This window comes from Octopus bimaculoides, chromosome 14, assembly GCF_046866305.1.
Source record: "Octopus bimaculoides isolate indiv1 chromosome 14, ASM4686630v1, whole genome shotgun sequence".
Classification (NCBI taxonomy): domain Eukaryota; kingdom Metazoa; phylum Mollusca; class Cephalopoda; order Octopoda; family Octopodidae; genus Octopus; species Octopus bimaculoides.
Window position 1 is genome coordinate 59,795,304 of NC_142941.1, and position 17,650 is coordinate 59,812,953.

The window sequence follows — 17,650 nt, forward strand, 5'->3', positions numbered from 1 at the left end:
ATCCATCAAGGAATGTTGACTGGGCTTAGTTGATTAAAGAATGGTTGTAAGCTCAAATTCTGCTAATGTTATTTGGTGGTACTTTTAGGTTAAGTTCTGGCCTCACAAAAATGGAAACCACTCTCATTTTATGCTTAAAGATAATAGGATGTATTACTTGTGATAATCTGGCGACCCATCCAAGACCAGAAATATACTTCTACTTAGTGCTGTAAAACTAAACCTTAAAAACTAGTCTGCATGAGGATCGTGAAATTTGGACTCTTTTTATCCCATGTCCTCATACAAGGTTGTTGTTAAACCCTGGGTTAGTACTGATCTAGCAGACCCATGATTAAAAAAGTTGCAATTGTGACCAGTGATTATTTTCTTTTTTTTTTTTAATTCAGATAGTATACCCAGGCCCTTTCATTTTAAAAACAGTAAAGTGTTATTTGAGAAAGATTTAGCTATGTCTAGCTGGTTGGAAAACCACAATGAGAATAAGGATCAACTGGGATAAACTTGTAATTATGGAGAGATTTGTATCTCATTCACCTAATTGTGCAGAAACTGAAGTCTGATGAAGAAAGAGTCAAATTTTAAGCACCTTGTTTGAATTTTGAGGCATAGTGTGATATGAGAGTTTAAAGGAATGACTGACATATGTTATAATGCATTATTGAAGTGAAAGAAAAATAATACATGTATAAAATATTTTGAGTCTATTATTTATAAAAAAAAGTCTACTTGTAATTAATGAATTTTGAGGATCAAATCTTGTCATGAGCTTAGAGAATCTTGTTAAATCTGGCAATATTTTTGTCATCCTGTAATATTCTATAAAATACAGTTTATTTCCCATCACAATGCCCCTACCATACAAAAAAAAAAAAAAAAAGAAAGAAAGAGAGAAAAAAGTCACTATTTCTGAGTAACTCATACAAGCCAATGAGAAGGAAGCTTCATGGAGGTCCAACCATGAAGAAACAACAGCCAAGAACTCCTTCAAGCTGCACACACTGCAATCTTAGAAAAAGACATATTGTCCTGGTTTTCCTGCACATAGTAAAATGACAGATGGTTGCGGCTGGAATGGCTTTGATCATTGCTGACCCGGGACTTGATAACATCAACAACAAATCTTGGTTGAATATTTTATGTATAATATCAAACAGCATCAAAGTCAATAAGATGCCAGAAAACCTGAAGAGATCAAAAGTTCACATCATACCATGCCCATTGCATAGTCCAATCCACTTAGCAGTAAATAGGTACTGCATCGTTAAGAATGGCTCATCATCATCATTGTTTAACATCTGTTTTCTATGCTGGCAAGGGTTGGACGGTTCAACTGGGGTCTGGGAAGCCAGGAGGCTGCACCAGGCTCCAGTCTGATCTGGCAGTGTTTCTACAGCTGGATGCCCTTCCTAACGCCAACCACTCTGAAAGTGTAGTGGGTGCTTTTCATGTGTCACCGGCACAGGGGCCAGTCAAGGCGGTGCTCGCATTGGCCACGGGGATCACAACTACAATTCCATATACATCTCAACATTATGAGACAAAATGTTCAGTGGAATTTCTAAAATAACCTGTACTACCCGCTTCTAATTTAACCCTTTAACATTCAAACAGACCAAATCTGGCCTCACACTTACTCTACAATGTCATTCTAAAAAATAGTCATATCATTAAAATCTCATAGTTTTGCTCTTGTGTTCCAGGTGTATCAAATTTAAATACATTTAAGAAACCAAATACAATTAAAGCACCTTGTTTACAACATATAACTAATGCAGGAATCAACCCAAATGGTCATACAATGACAGCTGGCAAGAGAACATGAAAACACTGACAGTCAGTCTTAAATGTTTTGGGTACCTGTTGGTAGTAGTAGATGCTGTTGGAACAAGATACAAGCCTCTACTCACTCCTCTAACAAGGATACTGGAACCACCACTATCACACATTAGCATAGGCCATAGATAAAAACACCAGAGAAATTTTAGGCTAAAATAATAAAGCAAATACAAAAAAAAAAAATCCTTTGAATACTGTATCAGTATTACCATTATCTCCATGAAGGGATAGCAGAAATGATTGAATAGTCAGATTAAATAGTATTATAGTATTTACTTTGTCTTTCTACATTGAGTTCAAATCTTACTAGAATCAACTTTGGCCTTCAGCCCACTAATTCTATCAATTATTCTCCTTTACAAATATGTAGTTTTTGTACCAGCAGAAGAAATCTTTTGTTATTAAAGAATTATTGGAATGCAGAACTAAATACATTCTGGTGTTTATAGCTATATCCCTTTAGAGTAGAATTCAAATCTTGCCAATATCAATTTTGCCTTTCCATCTCCTTGGGGTCGATATAATAAGGTACCAGTCAAGTACTGGGATTAATGCTATTGACTAACTCCACTCCTCTTCAACATTGCTGGCCTTGTGCTTAAATCAGAAATCATTATTATCACTGATATTTATTTGGCCAAAGTGCTTTAGACAGAAACATGCTGCAATTTGTTTAGAATAAATAAGCTCTTGGAATTTAATTACATACAGGGTCCAACAGGAGAACCTGGTGACTTTTAGATGAATACAGTGTTGGCATGCCTTCCTTTTCTTTTGTGCACATGTAGTCTAACACAGAAGTTCTACATTGTGTGTCGCACCATGTCTTGAAGTATTGTTATTTCCTGGCAAATAACAGCTCAGTTTGAGCAGCCGGTAGTTTATTGACAAACATTTTCTTTTTGAGGTAGTCCCAAAGAAAACAATCACACCAAAATGTCAAGTGACCAGTAATCATTTCTTTAATAACATCCAATAGGTGCTTTTGCTGTATGGGTGGTCACTCTGTTTCATTAAAACTAGGGGTCGTGTACTAATGCAATGTCTGTTCAATTCTGAGACTGGGAAGTTGCACAACATGGATATAGAGCAATCAGAATACATTGTTACTCTATGTCTTCTCTCGTCAAAGAAACATAGGCCTAGCACATTACAAAATTTGCTACACAGCTTCATACTGTTATGCATGAACAGTGAAGAGGATGGTAATGAAGCATCATGTGACTTGCTGTTTGACCAATAGTAGAAGTTTTTACTTAGGTGACTGGCGAGATGGAAATGTACTCTTGAGAAGAAACATATATAATCTGTCTACAGCAACAACATATTTTCTGGTTTCTCTAATCTCATTTGATTTATTTCTTGTACAATCATAATCTTATAAGAATGAAAATTTAAATTCAAGTCTGGATACTAGTGCAATGTCATGTTTCCATGTAAAATGACAAGGACTATTCACTACACTCCATTCGGTGACTCAAATATTCTTCAGTGTTTAGACAGTTTGAACATGTCAACGCTGAACAAGACAATCTGAAGTTTTCCACTCACAGCAATGTTGTATCCCAGCTTAATGCTCTTCCATGATAGCTCATGTTAATATGCAAAAGCAAAATGTTTTGTATTTTACTAACCAAGAGACCACTGTCTGATCAACAGACAAAAGCCAACAAAGGGTAATACTTCATTTTATATTTTTTGACTAGTCTTGTATCAACCCCTACAAAGGGAAGAAAGGTCAAGTTAACCATGGTGGATTTGAACTCTGAACAATGGAACTAAATAGTGTCAAGGATTCAGTCCAATACTGGACCTCATAACAATAGCAATTTCTTTTGACTAGTAACAAGCCACTTGTTTTACATTTCTGTAGATTACTGGTGCACAATTTATCAATAAAGCCTCAGGGGATGAAGAGTAACATTGTATTGCAGTGGTAATTGAACAAGGAATGTTGAAATTTGAAACTAAATACTGCAAAATACTTCAGCAGATATGCTACAGGACCTGACAACTATCCACCAAGTGATAAGTGTTTCTAATACAGGTGCAAGGCAAGAAACCAACTATTATATCAACCTTAGTACTTGACTGGCAGAAGGGTTGATGAAAAGCAAAGTTGATCTGGAGGGATTTGAAGCCAGAAAATAAGAAGTCAAATCAAAAACTGCAAGGCTACATTTCTTCAATTGTCTTTGGGATGATTCATTCACCAGACTGCCTCGACTGGGTCAAGTATCACTTGCTCACAAAAGCCTAAGCAACTGTTGTCCACAGAGGACACCCGAAGAAACAATCAGTAAAAACACAGCAAACAGTGGGTTCTTCAATATGTGATGAGAATGCCTTATAAGGAAGATGCTGTGCACCTGGTGTTGCATACTTTTGTGTGATGAATATTTGACTTGGATGATGGATCCTCAACTTGCTTTGATGGTAAGCACTTGTTTGATTAACTGAACTACATCCTCATTTTACATTCACTTTTCTATTCTGGCATAGGATGGACAGGTTAGTTTGTTGTGGGTTAATCCAGTTACTGAACTCCTAGACAGATCAGGAACTATATCACATCCACAAATTCTGTATATTGGCAAGGTGTGCACAAACAAGGAGTATTACTCCCAAGATTCATTGGAGTGGGGTTGAACCTGAGATCATGGCAATGTTACATTCACTATTTGCTTTTTAACATTTGATAGACAATTATACAGACATAACACATAATTACAAACAATATGAAGGAATTAGAAACTATTCAAAGTTTCAATGCTGAACAGCTGCAGAAGGGAGTTGAATTAAAAAACCATTTCTCAATTTTATAGTTCAGCTGTGTTTATAGCCCTAATTTGGTTCTACCTATTTAGTTAAGTTGATCACGCTATTTATCAGTGAAATGTGTTGGTTACTGGTGTAACACAATGCTCGTGACAACCTCTTGGTTGTCAGGTTCCAGTCGCATTCAATACGTATAACTAAGTTTTGGTGGGTAGGAATCAATCCTGAGTAAAAACTTTCTTCCAATCACATCACGTCACTCACATTCAACATTACACTCAGCTACACATACAATATGCTCTGTTAAGCAAATCTGAAACACACAACTGAAAATATATTTGAATACTATGAGCAAGATGGTAAGTTTCCAGTAAACAGTGGCACAGGTTTTATTCCTAGTTGTCTATTTCACTGATTTCTGCTTTGGTAAAATAGTGGTGGTGGTGGAAAAATGAATGTCTTAATCCTTAATTCCACCATCCTGTGAAGGCAACAGAGCCAATGGGTGTTGACAGATGGTTGTATGATGACAAAAGGTTGACATCGGTGCAACGGATAAAATATCTATTATTTGTAACATAAGAATTCCAGTACTAATTCTAGTCTAGTGAAAATGAAAATGGAAACCAAACCACAAATCCCTAATTTGAAAATTGAAAGTTGATACCCTATTCAATTAAAAACTCTGAAATACTAAGCATTTAAAATTACAAACAACTTAATAAATTGACTTATAATTTTAATTAAAACAGGCATGGTTGAAGTTGGTAAATAAGTTTTCCTGTCATTAACCTCGGGGCCAACACTCAAATCAGATTTTTGTGTCAGTAAATGAACAAAACATTTCCCCCCAAAACAAGATGCTAGTCTATCATCACTGAACTTTTGGGGAAATTTTTGGTGTCTATTCACACAAAAAATAATAAGCATGTAAAGTACCTTGCACAAAAATACATATCTGATTACTTAAATATAAGAAACGTGATTTAACCCTTGTTGGGTTTCATTCTGCTTCAGTTGTTATATTCCCTATGATCTCAGTAAGAAGAGATACACTCTATAGTGCATTAAATATACTACAGATGCTACCTATACATCTGTCCACTTTGAAGACACTTTTGACAGCGTCCTGTGGACCTATGTTATACAAAAGCACAGTGAGTAAGGCCCCCAATCTTGCTCTCTATGGAAAGAAAATACAAATATGATTTAAAAAGACGACATGACTCTGATATCAATATCAGCCACATGTTTAAAATGTTGACCACAAAATCATATGGCTCTGTGTTTGATTCCATTATACTGCACCTTGGTCAAATACTTAATGCTGTAGCCTTGGTTGATCACCAATTCGAAAGTAATGGAAAAGTTGGGACAGAATCTGTGCAAAAACCTGTAGCTCTATGGTTAAGAAACTTGCTTCCCAACCATGTAGTCCCAGCTTTGGTCTGATGGCATGGCATTTTAAGCAAGTGTCTTCTGCTACAGCCCTGGGCCGACCAAAGGTTTGTGAGTGGATTTGATAGAGGAAAACTGAAAGAAGTCCATTGTATATATGCACACACACACACACACGTGTGTGTGTGTTTGTGTATACCTTTGTCTGGACATCATGCCATGATTGTAAACAAGCATCACCATCATACAAGCGATGTTGTTTGTTTCCAGTTTTCCATGAAAAATATATCTGGCCAAGAGGAAATATTACCTTGCTGGGAAACTGCTATGGGTTGGCAATTGGAATGGCACTCAACTGTAGAGATTCTACCTCAATGAATTCCATCTGACCCATGCAAAAAGTTGAGGTCAAATGTTGATGATGATGATATAAATGCACATCAACTGGTGTTGAGATAAATGGCACCACTTCATGTCCCACACATTTCTTAACTCAAGAAAATAAGTGCCAGACCTGAGGTAAAATACTGATCACTTTGAATGAATAAAAATTTTGAACACAGACAGCTGTAGAGAGGATGTATCAGATTGTTCAAGAAATATTCATGTTGCAGATGTGGCAACACGTTTTCAAAATGGGAGATTTGAATGGATATGAAAGTGGTGCCAAAAGTTACCACAAACATAGGTTTGGTTTGTTTTGCATGTGTGTGCATTATATTGTTGACTGATAAAAGGTAGTTGTTCAGGAGAGAGGACTTGAGAGGAAATTTACATTTTGGCAACAAGAATGCTCCACAAACACATGCAGATACAGAGTAACCACTGCAAAATCTATTTGGTTTTCCTACTTTCTTTGCTGAATTTGATCATGTGACTGGGGCACCACCTTAATGGAAGTAAACCATACAAAGAGAATTTTATTAAGGTTTGCATGTGTGAGTGCCATGCTTAGTTCAATGGAAGACCAGCTCTACTTAACTACCACAATTCCACATCAAATTAGATGAATTAATTCTTATTATTTCCAGAAAATTAACATGTAGTTTCATAGACACAAAGGGATTTTAATATAAAGACAGGTGATAAACTTTGGCTACATGACTGACATTAAGTAGATGAGATACCCACAGTACCATGACATACAGTTATATGTATTGTTATGTAAAATATAACCCCAAAAGCATAACAAAATGCACATAATGAATTTGAACTGAAGATCTATGTGCTGATACTCCAATACTTCATCCACTTAATTGTTTTACTGCTACACAATAAATTTAATCCTGTATAAAAAAAAAAAGAAAAGAAGAAAATTCTATACTAACTGACAACACTTAGTTTCCTATGCAGTCCACTCCACTCCAAATGCTGATTTGGAAGAAATACGCAAAAAGTTGTTTATAATGAATGGCTTTAAGATAGTATTACAATACTGGTATCGCTAACGGGTTGTCAACAAGAGTTACACGTGGGAGTATTACAGAATAGCTAAGATCTAGCCTAATGATAAAAGATGTGTTGTCTGGTTTGGCTTGTAGGTTCAACTGATAAGTCTACTCTGATTACACTTTAAATATCCCACAATAACCCCTCTACAAATTTACAGAATTATTTATAAAATATTTTACATCTGTTTTCCATGTGCTAATGTGGGTTGTATTTTTCTGTAAATACAAAAACTTGCAGGAATGATTGAAGTTAGTACTCAAATCTGAATTTTCTCCCTAACACTTTACAAAAAAAAAAAAAAAGCACTGGTACCTATACTTTTGAAAGGTAGGGCTAAATTACTTATCTCAGCTTACTAATAGCTAGAGAATGTGTAGCTATTACTCCCAACTATTCTTTAAGTCAACCACTTCCTATATGTTACGAATGGAAGTTGCCGTCTTGTCTATTCAACTATCATACAGTAACTTGGTATTGTTGACCAATGGAATAATTGTTATATTTTAGAATATCTATGACTGTTTAACTGTACCTTTTGAACACAATTTCAAATTTGAATCTTAGTCATAACTTGAGATAAGCAAAAGGAAGAAGACTTGTACAGTACCTTGATCAGTAAATAAAATTTAACTGGAGCATAAAGAGAAAAAGAAATTTCTAAATTTTAACAAGTGTTTGATTTTTAACCAAGTTTATCAATGAAGACATTAATAATTGATTCAAATATCTGTCCAATTCTTACTTTTACAGATATTATCAGCACAACTATCTGTGATAAGATGGAAAACTAAATATACGAGAATCACATGAAATCTTTTAAGACTTATGTCTCAGGAAAAGCATCAACAATATCTCAATCTGCTGCCTAAAGCAAATGGGAAAGAGGCAGATTAATAACGAGTTTGTGGTCAGGTGTTTTATTCATATCCATCACCCCTTCCCTATGGTAGAATCAACTGCAAAGGAATTTTGCAATGTGGTAAAGGTTCTGGATCAATCTATAGCCAATGTACATAACTTATTTATGAATAATCTCTCAAAGTTAATTTATATGTTTAGAGGAAGAAAAACCCAATTTTTGTTTGCAAGTAAGGAGCAACTCTGGTGGGTGGATATGTTTCAGTCTATAAGCCCTTGTTAGAGTAGTCTAGTCAACCACAGCCTGTTTGATCAGCTGACAAACATACAGAAAAAGAATTTTGAATAAGGTTTTGCCAATATAATCAAAAAACAAAATGTGCTAAGGTATATGACTTCAATGTGCCCCTAGTATAAATTTGGATACATAGTAAGTTAAGGAAAGTAAAGATAATGCTCAATGTCACATCTTATCTTTTACTTGTTTTAGTCAATAGACTGCAGCCGTGCTGGGACACGTCTTGAAGAATTCTAGTGATGCCCACTCAACCTCCCAATCCCAGCAGTTACCTGGTATGAAAGAAAAAAAAACAAAAAAACAGTTCAACTACTATGTCTTCCAAAGATAACCAAACTTGATTAAAGTGAAGTTTAGCCTATGAATCCCTCAGTATGCAGTTTTGGCCACACACACACACATGTAGTTTTATGACAGCCACCAGGTACAGATGAATCAATGTGGGAGATTTTATGTGGTCACTCAAACTATTAGATGCTGTCTTGAAATGAGAGGAAGACACATAATGTAGTGCTAGATAAACAATGACTGAGAGAAGAATAGGATGATCAAGGCTGGAGCATCTCTGATTGTAAGGTTTGCTCAGCCAGAGTTGAATTAGAGGTTAATAATAGAATACCAATTCAAACAATGTATGATTTCCCAAAGTTGAAGTATTTCATATGGTTAGTTTTAGAATATAAACACCACATTATACTGATTAAAATATAGCTGGTGAACCAATTAACATCACCGAGTTGCAAGAAAAGACTTGTGGATCACATAAAAAGAATTAGTTCAAATTTTGACTCATGTGCTCAATGATATTTTCACAGCCACCAAATGGTGATATAAACCAATAAAAGACAACTTCCAATGCATTGACAATTAGCAGCTATATCTCTCTACATTCCCCACAAGCTTACCACTGCCTTTTAAAGTGGGGACTATACTGGTCAGCTAGAGAGGTTGTAATTACTCAATCGAGAGGAACCAAAACTTCTTAATCTTAAAACGTCAACCAGACATTTCTACATTCTTAACCCTTTAGCATTGAAACCGACCGTATCTGGTCAAAATATTCTGTTTCATGTTTAAGCTGGCCCTCACACATACCTTACAATATCATTCTAAAAAAGTTAACAGTTACTTCTTAAAAACCTGAAAGCCGCAAGATAATGCATGATTAATTCAAAACAATGTGAGTAAATAAATATTACTGTGTGTGTGTGTGTGTGTGTGTGTGTGTGTGCGTGTGTATATATATATATATATATACACACACACACACACACACACATAAGCTATGCCCAGAATAATGCTACTCCAATAATTCTAGATCTGCTCAAGCAAATTTAGCACTGGAGCCAACATAACCGTAACTCAAGCCAATGAAAGCATCTCTACATGACTGCTGGCGTGCTAGAAATAGCAACCAAAACCTACCTCAAATTACACTATCACATCATCTTGAAATATTTATTTCTCATGGAAGGAGGGGTAGCTTGTGAGGATGAAAAGGGGACAGGTATATTGCTATGTTTAATAAAAGATGGCTTTTAATCCTTGCTAACACACTAGTGAAGAAAGACGATATGGATGCAAACACTTTTGCCGGCTCATTAACAAAGAGAAGTATGATCAAAGGATAAACAACAATATCGGTGAACTTGTAAATCAGTGTCTTTCTGTGGCAATAAGAAAAAAAAAACACGACGGGGAAAAGACTCTACTCTCCATAATTAAGTTTACCACTAAATCAATATCTAAAAACTTCCAAACTTTAGTAATACATATCAACGCATGTCATATAATCAAGATTATCATCGTCACTACTCAACAGTAGGTTTTGAGTTAATGTGGAAAGCCTCCACACGGTCAAGTAACCGTGTGGAGTCAAATCTCTGCCAAATCGCACTGTGACAGCTTAAAAAGATGGGAAGGACGTCTTGGATAATGCAGTCATAGATAAATACCTTATACTCGAAAACAAAACGGAGGGAAAGGTCAAGGTTAAATATCTTTGACCAGAGCCTTGCATATTTACTTGTCCAAACACAACCAAATAAAGTACGTTATGGCTTTTTGTAATAGCCATACCTACAATTTTAGTAAGATCTGTTTTCTTTCATTCCACTTTTTCACGCCATGTAAAAACAAAGTTGATAGAAAATTCCATTGAACTGGATGATGATTTCCAATTCCGAGAAACCATATAGAATTACTGATTAAAAACGCAGTGAATTTGGAGACATAGGCGGTCAATAACCTTTGGTTGTCTAAATCTCCAAAGACTTTTGAAAAAGAGTCATATATCATAACATATTAACTTAAACGTGTACACCAAACCCGTTCGTAAGGCGAACTGTAAGTGGTTGACATGAACACAGCTGACTACAATAATCGAGACAGAGTTTGAACTTAAAAACAAATATTGCAAAGGCGTTCTATCGTTTCTACTAACGTAATTAGAAACAGTAACCAATAACACTATGTCCCGATGTTCGGCTTTAATCAGTAGGTATGCTGGATCAAGGCTAGCCCGAAATTCAACAACATTAAAATATTTTCATACATCACAGTGGTACCCCAGTATGGCCATAGCAGAAAGGTTGAAAGCAATCGAAAGAATAAAAGGATATATTTTAGTAAAGCAGTCCAAATATACATCCGGGCGATATTTTAGTCTGGCCAAGCAGCTAAAAAATTACGCTCACCAAAGAACAGCCTGTAAAACACGAGTAATTTTGGAAGAGCATCTCAACCAACTACAGAGCAGTTTCCACGTGGAGTAATTACAATAAGCACTAATAAAATGTCTTCAAGACCATATAGTAATTTATTGCGGGCAATGCTTGTTTAAGCCTCAGGTCAGCTGACACTGAACAACCGCAAGACCAAAAGCCTTCCAGTAGTGACCATCCCGTCTTCTACAGAGACAGTGTATTTAGCACTACAATTTCTGTATCTTTTTTTTTTTAACGTAACAGGGGTTGTGATTTAACTGTTATCTTTAATAGATCGAGAGAATACCCAGTTCATTTTCCGTTTTCTTGTATTTGTATCGCCCCACGTCAGCTTTGCTTGAGCAGATCTCCAATTAAAAAACATTCTAGCCCTGACTACTGTGTAGTGGTTCTCAACCAGGGTCCACATAAGATTTTGTGGTTAGAGTTTATGTGCAACAAATTAGTGATACTTCTACAATTCACAAAACTTCTTTTGAAAGCCTGTGATCCGGCGACAAGATCTCGCAGATTAAGCGACGACAGAGGCTCCTTCGTTGGCTTGTGTGCGCCGTGTTGTGGACTGATGTTATGCACGTATATGCAAGTCATGCAATCGTTTATGTAGCTGTCAGCCCTGATCGAGCAGACTTATGATGATGATCAAAGATGCAAATTCAGATAGGGTGCATCGTAAAATATATAAACCATTGTATCCTTCCTTTCTTAAAACAGAATGTAACTGAAAGAAATTTAGACTGGTATTTCTAGCAGGTCAAATGACTACGTAGCGGTCCCTTTATTGCTCGTTGTGTATGTGCAGTGCACTACATGTGCGCACGCCAGTGGTTTCCCAACTATATAGAGTCCATATGTAAATGTTCGCTGGTGCTATATACTGTATCTCATAAGTCTGTTAGCTTTTTGAACATAAAACATGTTGAAAGGCCTTCTTACCAACGAGACACTCAGCATCTATACGCGCGCTGCTATGTATGAATGTGTTGGTTATTACTATTATTATTAAACATGTGCAAGTGCGCGCGTAATTAAGCCACAAATGTGTGTGTGTATATTAATTTGTGCCGTTATCTAGCGTTTCAAGTTTGTGTATCTGTCGACAATATCTAAATGAAAGAATTTTCCCCCCAGTGCTAACCAAATAATATAATTACAAGGAATTTGCAGGGACTCGTGTTTAGTCTCAGCCGACAAGAATCAATTTTAAAAAAAGAAATCCACGTTCGCATTCCTCGTTTTTTTTTATAACTGAGAAAAAAGTTGACTGAAGAGGGGAGGTAACTGTAAGGTAGGAGCGACACGGCTTACATTTTGGTCTTAGATTAATTATATTTCACTAATGAAGAGAGAGAAAGAAGAACGATCGGGTCTCATTTAATACTAATTGAGAATATGAGCAATTAGAATTGAATTTTTAATCAAGAATTTAAAAACTAAATCTGAAAGAAAAACAAAACAAAAAAAATCTACTAAAACCAGAAGATGGTAGTTGGGAATAAGCGAAATGAGTTGAGTGGAGCAAGTTATTTCCCCGTTTACACACTCCAAGACATTTTTCATCCTTAAAAACATTGTTGGTAAAACGTGAAAAAAACAGTATTGAAGATTTCTTCAAAAATTTAAGATAATTTTACAGAACCAATCACAGAAATATTTGGTAATCAAGAAAAAAAAACACTGTATCTAAAAGTTGTTGGCATCAGCTTTGAAATGAAATAATGGTGTAAAACAGAGACAAGAAGCAAAAAAAAGAAATCTAGGCTTTTGCTAGAAATTAAAAAATAATCTCTAAATTTAAGAAGTATTGTTTTTCTCTTTTTTTTCTTCTTACTTTCAATTTAAAAAACAATTAAGTAGCATCGTCCATCTCGTCGATTTCATAAATCTAAACAAGTACAAGGCTTCTAAGTTACATAGCAGAGTGTTTTAAAAAAATGCTTTTCATAATAAAATTAACAGCATCGTAATTTTGTTTAAATTTGCTTTTTTAAAATTAATTTACATATTTGAATTAACCATAAATAGATAAATAAATAAAACATTTAAGCGCTGACTGCTTGCATTTGTTTTAAGTTTCGTTATGAATAGAAAGAAAGCTTTTTTTTTTTTTTTTTGAAAGATCATCTTGCTCCGCGCGCATATTTAGGTTTAGATACGAAAACGTAAAGATTAACCAACCAAAACAAGTGATAGAATCTTGAAACATGGAAATCGGTACTTACCTCTGTCCGTTGCTGCAATCTTTTGTTTAAGTCGTATATCCGATATTCCGGTTGACCCATGTTGTTGTACGGCGTATGTCGCCTATAGTAGGTAGAGAAAGACGAATAGAAAGGATCCGAATTCATGGTGGAAGAAGTTTATATATACTAGATATATAGATATATATACATATAGGTAGATATATATATATATTTATATATATTTATATCTATATATCAGAGGATGTATAATAAGATTATCAATGAGGGAGAAGACAAAATAAATTTAACTTTTGAATGTGTTGCTATATATATTATATATGTACATATAGCACGTGTCCACTCTTCAATGGTGGTAACCAAGGGACCCCCCTAAAAAAAAAAGGAAAAAAAAAAAAAAAGAAAAAATGGAGATATGTGGTAGTTGACTGGGCTACCCGTCCTTTGCTACGGATGTCATTCAGATTGACAAATGTATCTACAAGTCCTTCTGAAGTCCAACTGGGGACCGATCTTTTCCATCGTTGACCACTGATGTGGTGTGGTTGTGGTGTTGTGTTCTGTTGTCTGCTGGTGTTGCTGCTGTGATGGTTAGTGGTTGTTGGTATTTCACCACATCCCACCGCCGTCTTTTTCATCAAAGCCGACCACTGGAGATTGAAACAAGCACCGGCGACAACATATCCACTTAAGAGAGAGAGAGAGATAGAGATAGATAGAAAGAAAAGGAGAGAGAGAAATACAGTCTGCTTCGTGTTGTTGTCAGCGTCGACGCCAACGCGTTTTGAGTTTAACGATGTTGTTGTTGTTGTTGTTGTTGATGTTGCTGTTCATGTGCGGGGAGGAATGAGGAGAGTTAAAATTTCTGAACAAAGAAATGTGTAAGGCTTTTTTGAAAACTAAACTAAAATCTGGCAACAACACCAATCCGTCGTCGTTCGGTACATGTTTCCTTTGAGAGAGAGAGAGAGAGAGAGAGAAACAAAGAAATTCTTTAAAAGAAATCTTCAAATATGCCCAAAGGAGTGGAGAAAAAGTGTAGTTAGTGGTAAATAAGCGACGACTGTACAATAATATATAGTGGAGTTGATGAGTCCATGTGTAACGTCAGACAGGTGAAGCTATTTTTATCTGTAGCCTGGGCCAGAAACCCCATCCACAGCACGCTAGCTATAAGCTAGCACATAGCCAGGCTTCCTATCTCTCTTATGGTTAGACAACACACTTGCTTACACAGACACACGATGTGTATATATATATATATGTGTGTATGTGTGTAGTCTTTAATTGCGACTGTTGTTGTTGTTGGTAGCGGCGGCGGCGGTAGTGGCAGTGAGGGTTTGCGCCAGATTGTACGTATGTAGTAGAGTGGTTGTTACTCTACTACCACTACCATAACGACTGCAGCAGCACTTGCTGCTGATACTACTACTACTACTACTACAACTACTACTACTACTGCCAAAAAAGAAAACACAACTGTTACCACTACTACTGCTACTACAAAACACAGCTACTGCTGCTGCTGCCGCTACTACTGCTACTACTACCACTACCTGCTGGCAGAACCACCACCCCCAACAACAACAACAACACCACCACCACCAACCACAACGGTAACAAGAACTGAACTACTACTTCGTTTACCACCACCGCTACTACTACTACTACTACTACTACTTCGATATCAATCGCTGGCACCACCGCTACCACAACACTAATATAGCTTTATCATCACCGTTACCACCACCAATAGTGCTACTGCTACATCACCAGTACTACTATTATTATTATTATTATTAATGTATCGCCATCGCCATCAACAACTATTAAATGCTCAGTGCTCTCGTTGTATGTATGCGTATGTGTGTGTGTGTGTTTATGTATGTATTTGGAGCGCACGGCTTAAACTATATAGAGGAGTGTGTGAGTATGAGGGGGGACTTAGCCGGAGTACGCGTACATGTGTGTGTGTGTGTGTGCGTGTACGCAGCAAGGAACGCTGGGAAATTGACTGATAGTTGAGATAGTATAAGAACTAAATATTGAGTTGGTGATTTTAGTGGAGGAATGGTGAGAGATGGAGATAGAGAGAAAGAGAGAGGGGTAAGAGGAAGGAGGGATAAATCAACTGCAAGGACGAACGAGGGGAGGAGGAGGAGGAGAAAGATTATAAGGTATGAGTGATGATTAGCAAGAGGGAAGAGGAGGAGGAGGTAGGAATTGTGGTGGAGAGGGAAAGAGAAACAGAGAAGGAAGAGCGAGGAGGGAGACGAAGAATACGTGAAAATTAGATAAGAGGGACAAGGGAGGAAGTCTAGATGAAGGTTAGATAAGAGAGAGAGAGAAAAAAAAGAGAGACAGAAATGAGAGCATGTGTAAGGGGCATAGGGTGAGTTACATGAAACAGGGACAAACGATCTCCCACCTATTTCCCCACTTCCTCACTCACACAGCACTCCCTCTCTCACTCACACAGCAACACACGTAAAGCACAAAGTCAATAATACATAGACACACACATATATATATACACCCATTATATATACATATATAGACGCATGTATGTATGTGTGTGTGTATATATATATATATATATGTAGGAAACACGCAAATCCAGCAAGATTAGTTGCATGTTGAAGCAAGTTTCTCAGGCTGACTAGCTACATTGCTAAAAAGCAGTGCAAGGTTTCAGACAACTACTACTGCTACTACCACTTCTGCTGCTGCTTCCTCTACTATTACTACTCCTGCTTCGGGCACCGACGTCGCCTTCACAATATATGATAGCAGTTGGTAGTTGAGAGACAGAGTGAGGGAGGGGGGATGAATGTTGAAGGCCGTGTATGTGTATGTTAGCATGTGTGAATGTGAGTGTGTGTATGTAACTAGCTCACTTCATCACACCACTGATATTCCTCTGGACCAACACACACACACACACTACCATTGAGACAAACGAGGAAGCCTCCTCTAATCGGTCGCACGATCTGCTTAAAAGCAACCGAATCTTCTTCCAAATAACACCCTAGTCTTTTTAAAAGGGATATTATTCGATGGTCCTCGATGCATGGTTTGAAATAAAAAGACGATATGGTCAGAAATGGAGTGCTTTTGTCTATAGGTTTGCTCGTGTAGGTTTTACTCGGGGCTATACAACACACCAAATCAATTAATGTTTGTATGCAAGCAAAAATTGTAGTAATGACCGTAGTCGCTGGACCTGCTAGAAACAGTAGCTAAACCTCCCTTAATTCACACAGACACACTACTGTGTTGAAAAAAATAGGACACAAGTAGTCCTACATAAAACTATTTGAATAAAAGAGGGGATAGACATGGCTGGAACGTCGCTAATCGATTAGGGCTGATTTGGGTTTAAAAAACACAAGTTAATGGATCAGTGCAAGTACAGCAGTAATAGTAGTTCATAACTTCCTCTACATCACTAACACAACAGCAACAATAAAAGAATACCACTTAGCCCCCAACAAAACACGTCAACACTGAAACACCACCGCCATCTCTAACACTGACAACAACAACACAAGCACGATTGTAAATATGGTGACCTTGTTTAGTGGTGGTTATTTATGTTTGTTCGTTTATTTTCAAATATAAACGTTATAAATATTCATGTTGGGCGAGAAAGAAAGAAAGAGAGAAAGAGGTATAAGCAGCTTGTGCCTACGTGCAATAGTGACATGGTGAGCGAAGGAGATGAGATGGGTGTAGTGTTAGGGTTGCGTTGATAATTGGTTGCTTGCTTGCTTGTTTCGTTAGTTGCCAGTAAAATAAGAAAATTAATAAGCAACTAAGCAAGAGCTCGTCGGTCCTCACTACCACTATTGTTGCCGCTGCTGCTATCAAGTCCCTAGTTTTTAGCTCACAGTGAAGCGAGAGCATTTATTAAAGAAAACTAGGCAAAGAGTTGGTGCTAGCATCACACACCTACAACTACCGACCGTTGCCAAGTTCCTAGTTGATTGTTGCTGGTGTTGTTTAGCTCAGATTCAGCAAACCTATGACCAAAAAAGTTACGGTCCGGTAAAAAAAAAAAAATGCCTTGTAATATTTAAGTACGGTCCTTTAACGTTTAT

General features: G+C 36.7%; 1 protein-coding gene across 20 annotated transcripts in view; it reads right to left on the reverse strand.

Moving 5' to 3' along the window:
* Positions 1-17,650, reverse strand: part of LOC106876387 (LIM domain-binding protein 2) — a 160,990-nt gene that overhangs the window by 41,223 nt on the left and 102,117 nt on the right. For all 20 annotated transcript variants that reach the window (XM_089363100.1, XM_089363106.1, XM_089363105.1 and 17 more), the window contains one exon: positions 13,572-13,653. In XM_089363100.1, coding sequence (XP_089219226.1) covers positions 13,572-13,653 — 82 coding nt within the window. The remainder of the gene's footprint in view (positions 1-13,571; positions 13,654-17,650) is intronic.